The sequence below is a fragment of the Pithys albifrons genome, chromosome 20, assembly GCF_047495875.1.
Source record: "Pithys albifrons albifrons isolate INPA30051 chromosome 20, PitAlb_v1, whole genome shotgun sequence".
NCBI lineage: Eukaryota > Metazoa > Chordata > Aves > Passeriformes > Thamnophilidae > Pithys > Pithys albifrons.
The window spans coordinates 1,840,059-1,852,886 of NC_092477.1; the positions used below are offsets into that span (position 1 = coordinate 1,840,059).

General features: G+C 59.7%; 2 protein-coding genes across 5 annotated transcripts in view; one reads left to right on the top strand and one right to left on the bottom strand.

The window, feature by feature from the left end:
- Window positions 1-6,031, bottom strand: part of ABCA2 (ATP binding cassette subfamily A member 2) — a 34,624-nt gene extending 28,593 nt beyond the window's left edge. For all 4 annotated transcript variants that reach the window (XM_071574644.1, XM_071574642.1, XM_071574643.1 and 1 more), the window contains exon 1: window positions 5,737-6,031. In XM_071574644.1, coding sequence (XP_071430745.1) covers window positions 5,737-5,802 — 66 coding nt within the window. In that variant the 5' untranslated portion in view covers window positions 5,803-6,031. The remainder of the gene's footprint in view (window positions 1-5,736) is intronic.
- Window positions 6,032-9,086: 3,055 nt separating this feature from the next.
- On the top strand, window positions 9,087-11,861 carry FUT7 (fucosyltransferase 7). Its single transcript, XM_071574408.1, has 2 exons — window positions 9,087-9,181; window positions 10,507-11,861. The coding sequence occupies exon 2, from the start codon at window positions 10,551-10,553 to the stop codon at window positions 11,592-11,594; it is 1,044 nt and encodes a 347-aa protein (XP_071430509.1). The 5' UTR covers window positions 9,087-9,181; window positions 10,507-10,550; the 3' UTR covers window positions 11,595-11,861.
- Window positions 11,862-12,828: the final 967 nt, after the last annotated feature.

Consider the following 12,828-nt stretch of genomic DNA (forward strand, 5'->3'; position numbering starts at 1 on the left):
TGCCTGTTTACCAGGCACACAATGGGGCCTCTGTGCCCAAGCACTAGGGGAACCATCCCCCCACACCCATGCTGGGCTGTACCAGGCTCCCATGAGGACTGTCCTTGGTGGCAACAGCAGGAACCTGCTTGTTGTTACTTATTTTTTTGATGGGGATCATTGACCTTTTGCTCATCTCCATCCTCAGAGATGTCCCTTTTGCCCACATACTCCAGTGCCAGGGCAGACTGTCCCCCACCTTTAGCACCCAGACTGACAGGGCAATGAGCAGATGTGGCAGAAGAGGGATGCTCCCCGGCCAGCACCTCTGGGACTGATCCTGCCCGCCTGGTCCCCAGGGTTTTACCCCTGGGGGCTTCCCAGGGGTGGCAAGGCTAGGGCTGCCCCACACCTACAGTGGGGCAGAGGCACCAGCACACAGCCCTAAGGGAGGGCCCTAAGAGAGCCTCAGTCCCTGAGAGAGGCACACAGCAGGGACACCCAGCACTGGCACAGCCTGGGGATGGTGGGGTCCCGACCCGCAGGCCTAGGACAATGGAGGACATTTTGGGATGGTGTGAGGAAGCAAGGAGGTGGGGAGAGGCAGCTGGGAAGAAAATGCTTCCCAGCAGGTAGAGTTAGGCAGAGGAGAGAGGCTGGTGCCTGCCAGTAGCTGGCCATGCCCTGCACTGCACAGTGTGCCTTGCCCTCTCATCCATCCCGTGCCTCCCCCCTCTCTTGGCAATGACACAGGTGCAAGACCCAGGGTAGGACACTGGATCTGAAGGCCTTTGTGCCCAGGTGACAACAGCTATGGGCAACTCCTGTGTGTACCCCATCCACCTTCCCTGGCACATGTTCACCTCAGTCTTCTTAGACATGAGCAGGATGTGGCCATGAGTGCTGTCTGGGTTTGCACAAGTGCTGAGTGACCACCTGCCACCCTAGGGACGGTGGGATAACCTATGCCTGCTGGGTTCCATGTTCAGCCTTGCCCCTGCCGGGGAGGCAGAGATGAGTGGGTGCCACAGCAGGGTGCTGGCACCTGGGAGGGGGACACATCTCTCCCTGAGCACTGGGACAGCAGCTTAACACCTGCACCCATCCTCTGCCATGCTGTCACATGGGAGTGAGAGGCTACAAGGAAGCCAAGGATGAGGCAGTGGTGCCCACCAAGATCCACAGCTCCCACAAAGTCAGGTTAAAAGGCCAGACAAGCACCACAGGACAGTGGGAGAACAAACAGCCCAGCCTGGGAAAATGGTGCCACCATGTCCACTCTCCAGCCAGAACCAGGGCAGTTGGGATATGTGCTAGAGCCAAGGTCAGCATGGACGTAAGTGCTGGGTCATGGTCAACTCCACAGGTGTCCCCAGGAAGTGGCAGCACTCACATATCCCACTGGCCAGTCCTTGTGGGGTCAGCCTGGCCAGGCAGAGATAGCTCTCTGGTCCATTGCTGCCACTCAAAATTCTGCCAAATTCCCTCCTGCTGGCTCCCAGCAGTGTCTGAGGTCCACAGCCATGACCTCCAGACAGCAAAGGGGCAGCCAGGGGCTGTGCAGCCCCACCTGAAGACCTTCAAGCCAGCAACTCCTGCACACCAAACCTGCCACGCCAGACCCCCTCTCCCATAGCATGGCAGCTAGGAGAGTGTTTATTGGCCCAGCACAGGTGAAGCAGCACCACACACAGCCTGAGGCAGCATCCAAAAGCCCCATACATACCCACCACATGACAGAGGTCTGCCAGGGCAGAGTCTGCCTGCATTACTCCTGAGAGGAAGAAGCTGCCGCCTGCTCCCTGCCAGCCTCTCTGCCCATGCCAGTACTCTTTGTAGGGCCAGACTCCAGGAACCCCAAGGGATAAGGTTCACATCCTGCAGGATCCAAATCTTCCAACAGCATTTTAAGGCTGGCAGAACCTTGAACTTTTTGATGGCTACAGAGTTAAATCAGCATTAAACACCCACTTCTGCCCAGCGCCAGGAAGCACAAACAGGTGAAGCCACAGTCACTGAAGGTGGGGGGCAGCCAGGCGCCCCCAGGCAGGCAGACCCACGAGGCTACACAAAGCTCTCATTCCTGGGGTGAACTGACCATGGACACCCACTGATGGCCACCACCCAGTGGTACCTGTGACAGGGCTCCCTGAGGTCATCTGCCCCGTAGGAATAGACAAGGCAAGGCCTAGGGGCTGCCAACTCCTTTCCTGCCAAGGCCTGGAAGCCCTCACCTCTGCCTCTGGTCACTGCCAGTTGTGTCTATCACCTCCTGTCCCACTAGCCCCTGACTCCAGTATGGGCACATTCCCACCCCTCACACCCTGCTGGCAGTCCTGAGATGGCAGCCTGGGGTCCTGCCTTCTGGAAGCTGGAGAAGGAGGAAATCCTTGCTGGGGTTTGCCCACGGAACACCCACTACAGTTCTCCCCATGTCAGCTGGGCACCCGTTTGCTGGGTTGAAGGGGACATAAGGCACTGGGACAATGCCATCCCTCCTGCCAGCACAAGATGCCAGGCCCCAGTACAGCATCGTGCCAAGCAGACACAGTGTAGAGGAAGGTGCTCTGCAACAGGTGCTCCCCAGTTGCCTGGACAGCAGGGACTTACAGGGATGGCATGCCCCTGCCAAACCTGTATTTCCCCTCCCCACATCCGTCGCAAACAGCAAGGGGGCAAAGAGCACCCAGAGTCAGGACAGCACCCGATCGATTCCTACTGCAGGATCCAGCTACACACCCCTCCCAGCCCCAGCAGCTGGAGCTGGCAGTGCCACAGGCACACAGTACACTGTCCCCTAGGGGTGCTGTGCCCTAGCAGAGGCACTGTTACAGCACCCCAGCACCCTAAGTTTCAGCCTTTCCTTTTCTGGAGGCATCAGTACCCCCCCACTACCACCAGCCAGGGAAAGGGACAGATTTGGCAGGCCAGATCCTCTGTGTGAAGGGAGCTTTCCGGCTCTGGTCCAAGGAGCAGAAGGCACAGATCCTGACCAGGCTAGAGCAGCCACACTGCTGCCCAGCTCTCCTTGCATCCCCCCCACCCCACAGGGAGCCCCACCAATGTGCTGCAGCACCAATGCAGCACCCAGAGCCTCAGTTCCGCCGTTCCTCCAAAGAGCCTCCACCCGCCAAATGCTTCCCCAGGGCAGAGTAAACCCGGCAGCACACTTCCATCACTGGGAGCTCCAGCTGCATCTGCCTGCCTATTCCAAAAGCATGGGCACAGAGAGCAGGTAGAGGACAGGTGGGTGAACATCCTGAATTGCACCTCTGGTAACGCTGGAGAGAGCACCTGGTAATTTTACATCCAAGGTAGGTTTAAACCAGATACCAAAGTCATGGAAGAGCCCATCCCTTAACACATTCCCATTCCAGCAGAACCAACACAGAGATGATACTCACCAGGGCTGCCTTTGGCATCTCACGGGACCCCACAGCCCTGGCTTCCCTCTATCAAGAGCTGCTGATGCTGTTCTGCTCAGACCTTCATTACTCCAGGGCTCCTGCCTGAATTTCTGCTCTGAGAAGAATAAAAGCAGTGCCCAACCCCAGAGCAGTGCCGAGAACAGCTCAGCCACACCAGGCAAGGTCCAAAGCTCCCACAGGCTGGACACAAAACTTTACAGAAGTGCCACAGGACAGCACCTGGCCATGCTGCATCTGCAAGCTGCCTGGCCAAGCCCTTACCAAATACCTGCAAAGTCTGTCCTAAAACCACAGCTGCACCTTGCTGCAATCCTGCTCCTGAAGAGCCCCTGGCACCAGGGACAATGGGGACTCCTCTGGGCCACCAGCACTCACAGGCAGTGCTGGGAACTGCCCTAGCTCTCAAGACCCAGCCCAGAGCGCTCAGCCAAACATAGGGTCTCTACTTCCCACTCACTCTAGTCCGCAGCACCAGGGCTGCTGCTCTGCATGCTGCTGGGAGGGAAGTCCATGGTGGTAAGGCACCAACCCCTGGGCAGCACCAGGCTGTGCCAAGGGGCAGCCGCTGGCACACAACACAATCCCTCTGTGAGGCTGGGAGAAGCCTAGCAATCCCCACCGGGTGAACACCCAGCAGGAGACGGGGCTCATGCATTCCTTCTTCCCCTCTCTAAGCCCCCATCCTCTGGCTGCTGCAATAAGATCACCCCCGTGCGATACAGAGCTGGTTCTCAGTGAGACACCTGTCTCTGGTCAGTGCCAGGGCAGATCTGCACTGGGAAACTCACTTCTGAGCTTCAAGTGCAGCTGCCACCAAACTCTGTCACAGGGCCTGGCTCTGCCCTGGCTACCCAGAGCTGGCAGCTTGGCTCCGGGCTGCTGGGAGAGGGCAGAGCTACTCCAGGAACGAGCTGGATGATGGCTCCTGTACAGACCAGGGACGCCAGGTGACTCTAGGACTCACATGCACAGGAGCAAGAGGAAGGAGGTGGCATGCACAGGACACAGCTGTTCCAGGGGCTGCACCAAATCCATCCATGAGCACCCTCAGCACTTGGGCCAGCTCTCACCCTAGCACACAGCTGGTCCCGTGCACACCCCCATCCACACATGGCATCACTGGGTAGGCAAGGAGGGGCTGCTCCTTACCCTGTCACCCTGTCTGCAGCACTGGCACTCCAGTGACAGTCCATGCATATGGGGGTGACAGGGCCTGGGCTCCTCCTCCTCCAGCCACGGCCTCCTGCGCTGCATCCCCATGCTTGCCCACAGGGCTGAGGAGTCACAGACAAAAGGGTCCCCAAAAGCTATGTGCACCCCCAATCTGTAATCCAATGGACACGGCAGCCAGAGCCGGGTTAGCCAGCACATGCCAGGGTTCAGCTGTGTCAGCCTGCTCACCCTCGAGGGCAGGGGTCTAGCAGCCTCCTACTTGTGGCCACGTAGCTCTGCTCAGGGTGAGTGGAGATGACTCAGCCAAAAAGCATCATCCCCCTCATCCATTTTGGGGGCATGAGGGCTGCCCGTGCAGGCGAACTTGCCTGCAGCCCCAGCCCCAGCCCCGGCCCCGGCCTCGGCCCTGCTCCTGCCTCGCGGGTCTCTACTGCTTCGGCCACCGGGACACAGGAGGTCTGGTGCAGGAGGCTGCCGGCGAGGAACATCACGCTTGGGTCTGCGGGATATTTGGGAGGGGAAGAGCCTGGGAGCAGCAGCCGCTTCCCTCCCCCAGCCGCTAAAAATAACCGGCTCCCTCCGGGCGCGGACCCACTCCCTGACCGGAGCCGGCGGTGCCTCGGGGGCTGACGGGTGACCCCTCACAGGGAGTCCACGGCAGGGACAGCGGCCCCGTGACCCCAACACGGCCGGTGCCACTTCGCCCCCCCTTGGGGGAAGACACATCAGTCCCCCGACCCCCAGTCCCAAGACGGGCAGCTCTTCTCGAGAGAGGCGGCTCCGACCCACGTATGGGTTGGAAATCTATTTACAGCCGGAAGGTACCGGGGCTCGGGGAGGGATCCCACCCAGGGGGCCGACATCCAAACTCCGGCCTCGGGCCGCTCCTTCGGCCTCCGGGCCCGGGCAGTCGCACGGACACGGGATGGAGCGGGGCGGAGCAGCCGCCGCCGCCGCGCGGGGGGCGCGCCGGGCTCGAGGCCGCGGTGGCGTTCCCGACGTTTCGCGGATTCGCGCACGGACGGCCCCAGACGAGCGGACACCGCCGGGCCGGAGGATGGGGACGCACCCTGGCGAGTCCCTGGCACCGCCCCCACGCGGGACCCGGCTTCGCCCCCCGGCGCTGCAGAGCCCCCCGACCCTCGCCCCCGCTCACCGGGCTGCGCCGCTTCAGCGTCACGTTCTTCCAGAGCAGGAGATGGAGCTGATGCAGGAACCCCATGGCCGAGCTGGCCTCGTCGCAGGGCCGCGCCGCGCTCGGCTCTGCGGTCACCTGCTGCCCACCGCCATCCCCGCCCGGCCGCCGCCTCTGCCCGCTGCGGACTGCGGGGAGCGGAGCAGCCTCAGCTTCGGCCTGGGCTTCGGCTCCGGCCTCGGCCCTGCCGCGCCCGGTCCGGCCCGACCCAGCGCAGCACCAGCACCACCCCCAGCCCGCACGGCCGCCCCTTAAAGGCACAGCCGGGCCGCCCCTTAAAGGCACCGCCGGGCCCCCCGCTCTGCCCGCACCGCGGCGCCGGCCCAGCGCGGAGCGGCCCCGGGATTGCCCCGCAGGGTGGGCCGCTGTGGGCGGGCGCGGCTCCTCCCGGCAACCGCGGCCCCTGTGCGGCAGGTCCAGAACGGGGCTGCTGCCCTGGTGCCGGGGAACCCTCAGTCCCCCGAGCCACCCCCGCTCCCCGCAGCCAGGCACGGGTCACCCCCACGCCTCTGCCCCTCGTGCTGCCTCCGAACAGGATGGACTTGCCCTTGGCTGCGGGTTCTGCGTCCAGGGTGCCACTGCTGTTCCTGCTGCTGGCTGCAGCCCACCCTGCTCCTGCCTGACCCCTTCCACGGGCACATGCTGGGGCATCCCCAGGTGGTTTTGGAGGGAACAACCTGCCGCCATAGCTGTCCATTACCAGCTCTGACCCCAGGGCTGGGAAGGATGACATCAGCAGCAATAAGACCTGAACCGGACCAGGTCTCCTTCTTCCTCCCATCCACCCTTCTTTTCATCCATCCTTGCTTCTCTCCCGCCCTTCCCCCTGCTCATCTCTCTGGTTCTCTCCATTTCCCACCTGTCCGTCGCTCTTCCTACTCTCTGTGGCCTCCTCTCCTTCCCTCCAATTCTGTGACCATGTCCCTTTCCACGTGGCTTCCTCAGACAAGTTCAGCTGGGAGCAGTGAATCCCCCTCTGGCTACCCCAGACCCAGTGGTGCCTCCAAGGGTGCCCTGTACTCAGGGAAGACCCTTCAGCAGCTGCCTGGTGCTAACAAAAGCTCCCCTTGTCCAACGCAAAGTGTCATTATTCCCCAAACTTCTGGGTGAAACAATGTGCTGAGGTGCAGGAGGATAAGGGATGCCTGGGTTGATGCGGTGGTGGAGAGGCACTGTGTGCCCAGCTCTGTGCCCTGGGGAGGGTGGCTGGTTTGGGAGGCATGTAGGCAGGGTTGTGGGCAGGGGTATAGGCAGAACTGCTCAGAACTGAGGGGAGCTGAGCTTCTCCTGCATCCCTGGGGAAGGAGGGAAGCTATCACCCTTGGCTGCCTGCAAGGGATTGCGTGTAGTTTGTCCCCAGCCCACACACAAAGCACCTCAAAACCCCTGTCCTGAAGCAGAGTGGATCCTCAGCTTGGAGAGGTGCAGTGGGGGGCTCCACAGGTGGATCAAATCCCTGACCTGGGTCTCCTGATCCCTCCCTCCTGTTGCCCCTGCGTGGGTCTTGGAGTGCTTCTCTTTTCTGCTTGGCATGACCACAGAACTCCCTGCAGGGCCAGCAAGGGATGGACACAGCAGTGTACAATGGGGCAGCACAGCCCTGGGGACAGTATCCTCCACGGACCCAGGGCCTGAAGCTTTAGGGACATGTGGAGCCCTGAGCACCTCTCAGGGGACTTCTTTTGAGGTGGCCAAGCTCCTCTCTCTGTATGTGGTATGTGGTCATCTGCAGATGGCAGTACCCACCCACACACAGTTCCCTGCTCTGTGCTAGTGCTGTCTGATGTTATCCAATGGTCCCATGGCCTGGCCCCTGGCCCTGATCTCTTTCCAGCCCACCCACACAGTGCTGATCCTGGCTCCCAGGCCGACTCAGAGCCATGTTCCTTGGGCAACAGGGTCAGGTTGTATGGATCCACTGGCTGTAAGTCCTCCTGGGTCATTATCTCTGCTGCCAGGGTGTCCTGGGGCAGCACCCATGGGTGACAGCTACAAGTGCCAGCTGCCTCCTGCTCCACCAGACATCCCGAATCCCTCATAGAAATTCTATCCCCACTGCTCTCCGTGGAGGGCAATGGCCCCAGCCAATGTAGCACTGGGCTCTCAAGGTATGGGACAGCAGCAGGATGATGCTGAATGCTCTGGCCAGGCAGAGACTGCTGCCCACAGCTGACAGGGCTGGGGCAGGCCAGGCTGGGAGCAATGCCTGCTGACTGTGTTATCTGGGCTCTCAATCATGCAGTGGAAGGAATGCATAGAGTGAGAAAAGATGACAGGAAGCTGGGGAAATGGTTGTGTAGGAAGAAACACCCTTCCTTGGGGCTGCAGTTGGCCTCTGAGGTCTCGTGGGATGGCACTGAAATCACAGAGCCACAATATACCGTGGCATGGTGACACAGCACCATGCCCAACAGGGATCCAAGGGACATGGCAGGTGTGAAGATGCAGACCTCAGGGGCAGTGGAACAGAGAGCTCCCATTTGGGGTGTGTGCCAGGCCATACAAAATACCCCTGCCAGCTTTAAAAGCAGTGATGCACACCTCTGTGCTCCCCTCTGTGCCTCTGCCTCAGATTTCCCTTCTCATTTTCCCTGCAGGGCTTTCATGGAGACTTAGGTCCTGGACAGCAATGCCAGCAAAGAACACAACTGAGCCATACTGGGAGCAGGGCGGAATTGGAGCCAACACCCAGGAGACAGCTCGTGCATGCACTGCTGAGGCTCACACGTGCCCGCTTCCCTTTTGGCAGGAAACATCCTGGGCAGGGCAGTGCCCAGGACCCAGCAGCACTGTGGGGCTGCTGGGGCTGTGTTAGTTGACAGTTTCAGGATGAGTCAGTGGGAGTTGGAGTCACACTGATATCCTGTTTGCCATTAGGCTGTGTGTGGCAGATGGGTGGCACTTTGTTGAAGCTGAGGGCACCCTGGGGTACCCACACATCTATGGGGTGCATGCTTAGTCTTGTAGCACCCGCTCAGCCAGAGGACACTCACACAGTCATGGGGCACCCATTCAGCCACAGGGAACCCAGCTTGCTCTGGGGCATGCACCCACCATGGGACACCCACCCAGCCATTGGGTACCCACCAAGCCATGGGGTACCCACCCAGCCATGGGGCACACACCCAGGCCACAAGGTACCCACCCAGCCATGGGGCACACACCCAGGCCACAAGGTACCCACTTGGCCATAGGGCACCCACCCAGCTGTGGGCGTTCACCAGCCCCTGGGGTGGCACAGGGGAAGTGCTGGGAGCAGGCTGTGCCAGCTGCCACATGGGACAGGAAGGACCCACTGTGGGGCTGGGACAAGGCAAAAACCACAGAAAAGAGGAAGCCCTTGAGTGCCTCAGCCCAGTGCAGCAGCACCCAGGCAGATGCTGGAGTCCTGCACACCTCCATCCCGGTAAGTCTAAGCTCAGGATCACTGACCACTGTGGGGAGAGGGGCTGAGAAATGGGGCAGCCCCTGGCACTGCCAGAGCAGGACGTTCCCTTCTAGATCATCCCCAAAATGGGGGCAGCATCCCCACTGCCAGGGAGAGGTACCCACAGCACCAATGTGTGATGCAGGAAACCAGCAAAGCTTTCCCAGCCCTCTCAGCTTCCAATGCCAGGTTTGTCTGGAGCCTAAACTTAGCTTGTACATTTTAGCAGGACAGATGGAGCGGGTAAAAGCAGGGAAGGGACTTTTTGCAGCCAAGCTGCAGTGCTGGTGTGAGTAGATAAGTAGGGCACTGCTTTCCAGGAGGCTCCAATACTGGAGGAACGGGCTCAGCCTCAGCTGGCAGTGGGGTGCAGGCAGCCCCTGCATTTCCAGAGGTTTCCACAAAAGAGAAACTACCTTTGCTGCTGAATGCCATGGGTGACCTGCAGACATTGAGCTCTGCCCTTTCTGCCCTTTTTTCTCTCACTGCCCTCCTTGCTCTCACTGCACCCTCTGACCTCCATGCCTTCACAGTGGAGCACTGGCCAATTGTGACATCCTGAATATAAAATATTAGTGTCTGGAGCACCTGCTACAGCCTCCCAGCCTTCTGGAACTCCCCATGGCTTTGTGGGCTGGGGATAGTACCCTGACCTGGGGAGGGCACCTTGGGCCTGGGTATTGCCTTGTCATTGTTGCAGGAGAATGCTGGGATAAGGGGACGTTTCTTGGGTACGACACTCCAGTCTGGCCCTGAATAGAGTTTCAGACTTCAGAGTCAGTTCCAGGGACACCACATTTTGCAGCTGGAGCCTTGCTTTGAGGGGTGTTTAGGTGGGACTGGGATGTTCCCTCTCATCCTTTGGTGCACAGCTTCAGCAAGGCTGGCTGTATATTAGGTTTGACCTACTCTGGACAAAGTAAGAAGTGAGGAGTGGGATCGTGGCTGCATGTCAAGTGGAGAATCTGAGGTACAGAGCAAGCACTAAAAACCCACTTGTTATGGACTATGGGGCCAGGCATGTGGGGCAAGGGGCACAGATGGCTGCTTCCCATCAGTTCTGCACCTTCCAGCAGCATCTGTGCTACCCCAAAGATGGAGACACCAGGGACCCCCCTGGGGTGGCACTAGGTGCATGGGGAACCCTGTGGCACAGGGGAGTCGAGGGTCCAGGGGTGATGTTGAGGTCCAGATTTCATGGAGAAACCCCTTCTCTGGCCCCTCTGACCCCAGCACCTCCCCACCATCCCTTTCCCCTTCGCTAGCCAAGCCGATGGCCTTTGGTGGTCACTTCTCTTTGCCAGGTGTCAACTCTGTAACCTGAGGAGGTGACAGCCAACCCATCAGCATGTCCCGGGCATTACCACTGCCATGGTCACTGCGGGGCCAGCCTGGTGTGAAGGCCTTGGTCACTGCTGGAGTGTTTGTAACCATCCTCTGGAACTTGAAGTGCTTCCTCAACCCCTCCAAGGGCTCCAGAGAAGACTCCAAACACGTAGAGCCCCTGGTGGTGCTGGTGTGGGAATGGCCCTCGAAGCAGGTCCCCAATGTCAGTGGAGACGTGTGCCGTGAGCTGTACAGCATCACAGGCTGCCAGCTCACCACAGAGCGGCAGCTCCTACACCAGGCTGACGTGGTGGTGTTCCCCCATGTCAGGCTTCGTCCTGGCCAGGACAGGCTGCCCAAGGAGAGGCCACCCGGGCAGAACTGGGTATGGGTCTCCCTAGAGTCCCCTTCCAACAGTAGAGCTCTAGCGGGATGGAATCAGACCTTCAACTGGGTGATGACCTACAGGCAGGACTCGGACATCTTTATCCCCTACGGCAAGCTTGTGCCCAACCCATCAGCCACTGTGAACATCCCTGCAAAAACCAACTTGGTATCTTGGGTTATCAGCAACTACCACAGGACTCAGAAAAGAGCTGAAGTCTACAAAAACCTCTCCAGGTACCTCCATGTGAATGTATATGGGAAAGCAAACAACAAGCCCCTCTGCAAGGACTGCCTTTTGCCAACAACATCCAAATCCAGGTTCTACCTGGCCTTCGAGAACTCCATCCACCAGGACTACATCACAGAGAAGCTCTGGAGGAACTCGCTGCTGGCTGGCACTGTGCCTGTGGTGCTGGGACCACCTCGGGCCAACTATGAGCAGTTTGTTCCCGCAGATTCCTTTATCCATGTCGATGACTTCAGCTCCCTGGAGGAGCTGGCCACCTTCCTGAAGACCATGAACTCCAGCCGCTACCGGCAGTTCTTTGCCTGGCAGAGGAGGTTCAGTGTGAAGCTCTACAGTGACTGGAGGGAACGGATCTGCACCATCTGCACTGCCTACCCCCACCTGCCCCGCGGCCGCCTCTATCCCAGCCTGCAGAGCTGGTTCAACTCCTAGTGTGTGCTAGGACCATCATGATGAGTCTGGGCAGAGGATACAGGGGTGGGTGGTGTACAGGGCACCCACCTGCTGGCCAGGAGGTGGGGCAAGGAGGGACAGGAGCCACTACCCTCCTCCCAGCCCAGCTGTTGCCACACTGGGACCCCAAGCAACTTCTCATGACTTAATTTCTAACAAAATGGGACTAACCCCCTTGACCCAACACTGACTACCTTGCTGCAGTGCTGGTAGGCCCAGAGGGTGCTTTGGAAATAAATAGTACATTGCTGCCAAGACTGTGCCTGTGGTGCCAGGTGTGGACAGGACAGGGGGTTTGTGGGTGGCTCGTGGGTCTTCAACCTTCCTCCATGATTCTCAGTGTTCCCCCAGCACCATTTGCTGGGTGCCAAAGCCCTGGCAGCAGAGGACCCATGGTGACATTTGTGGCTGGGGTGGAGGAGCCGTGCTCAGGCAGTCCAGGGGTGCCCAGCACCCCACAGCCAGGAGGGAGCACAGCCTCTGCTCCCCCACTTCCTGGCAGCACCCATCCCCCCCTACCCCCCTCGAATTGTGTCACTGCATCAGTGAGGGGCTGCAGGACAGTGGATCCCCTCAAGGCAAAGTCAGAGTCGGCCAGGCAGAGGTACGCTGTAGCTTGTCCCTCCCTGTGGCAGGAAGCCAGAGAACTGGTGGCCTCCGGAGCCTTGCACAAGCCTAGAGCACAGCCAGTACTGGGGGTACCATGTGCACTCACACATTGCACTGTGAGCACCATGCACCACATAGCCCCCCTGCACCGTAGGCACTGCAGCTTGGGCACCCATCTGGGATCAGGGTAGACATGTTGGGGTTGAGTGACAGGACCAGGGAGTGACACATGCCTACTCCATCCATGCCCTGCTCCACATCCCTCTGCTCAGTGTAGTCAACACCACTGATATAAACAACTGTTGGTTACTGGTTTCCTGCAGTTTTCCTCCCTGCAGCTCTGAAGTCACCCAACTTCACCCCTGCCACCCTGTGAGCTGCTGGGTGTCCAACAGGACCCAGGGTCCCCCTCTGCATCCCTGTCCTGGCCCAGCCCTGGTTTTGGGTGGCAGCTGGACAGGCGTGCTGTATTCTTCTGACTTCTGTGGCTTCCAATTTCCGCTTTGTTTTCTGGGTCAACCAGAAGTGGAGCAGGAGGGGCTGTGGGTGCCCACAGACAAGTGCTGAGTGCCCATGGGCAGGGTGTCAAGAGAAGTGGGATTTG

Coding starts and splice junctions, on each gene's coding strand:
- FUT7 (XM_071574408.1), top strand. CDS start 10,551: ATGTCCCGGGCATTACCACTGCCATGGTCACTGCGGGGCCAGCCTGGT.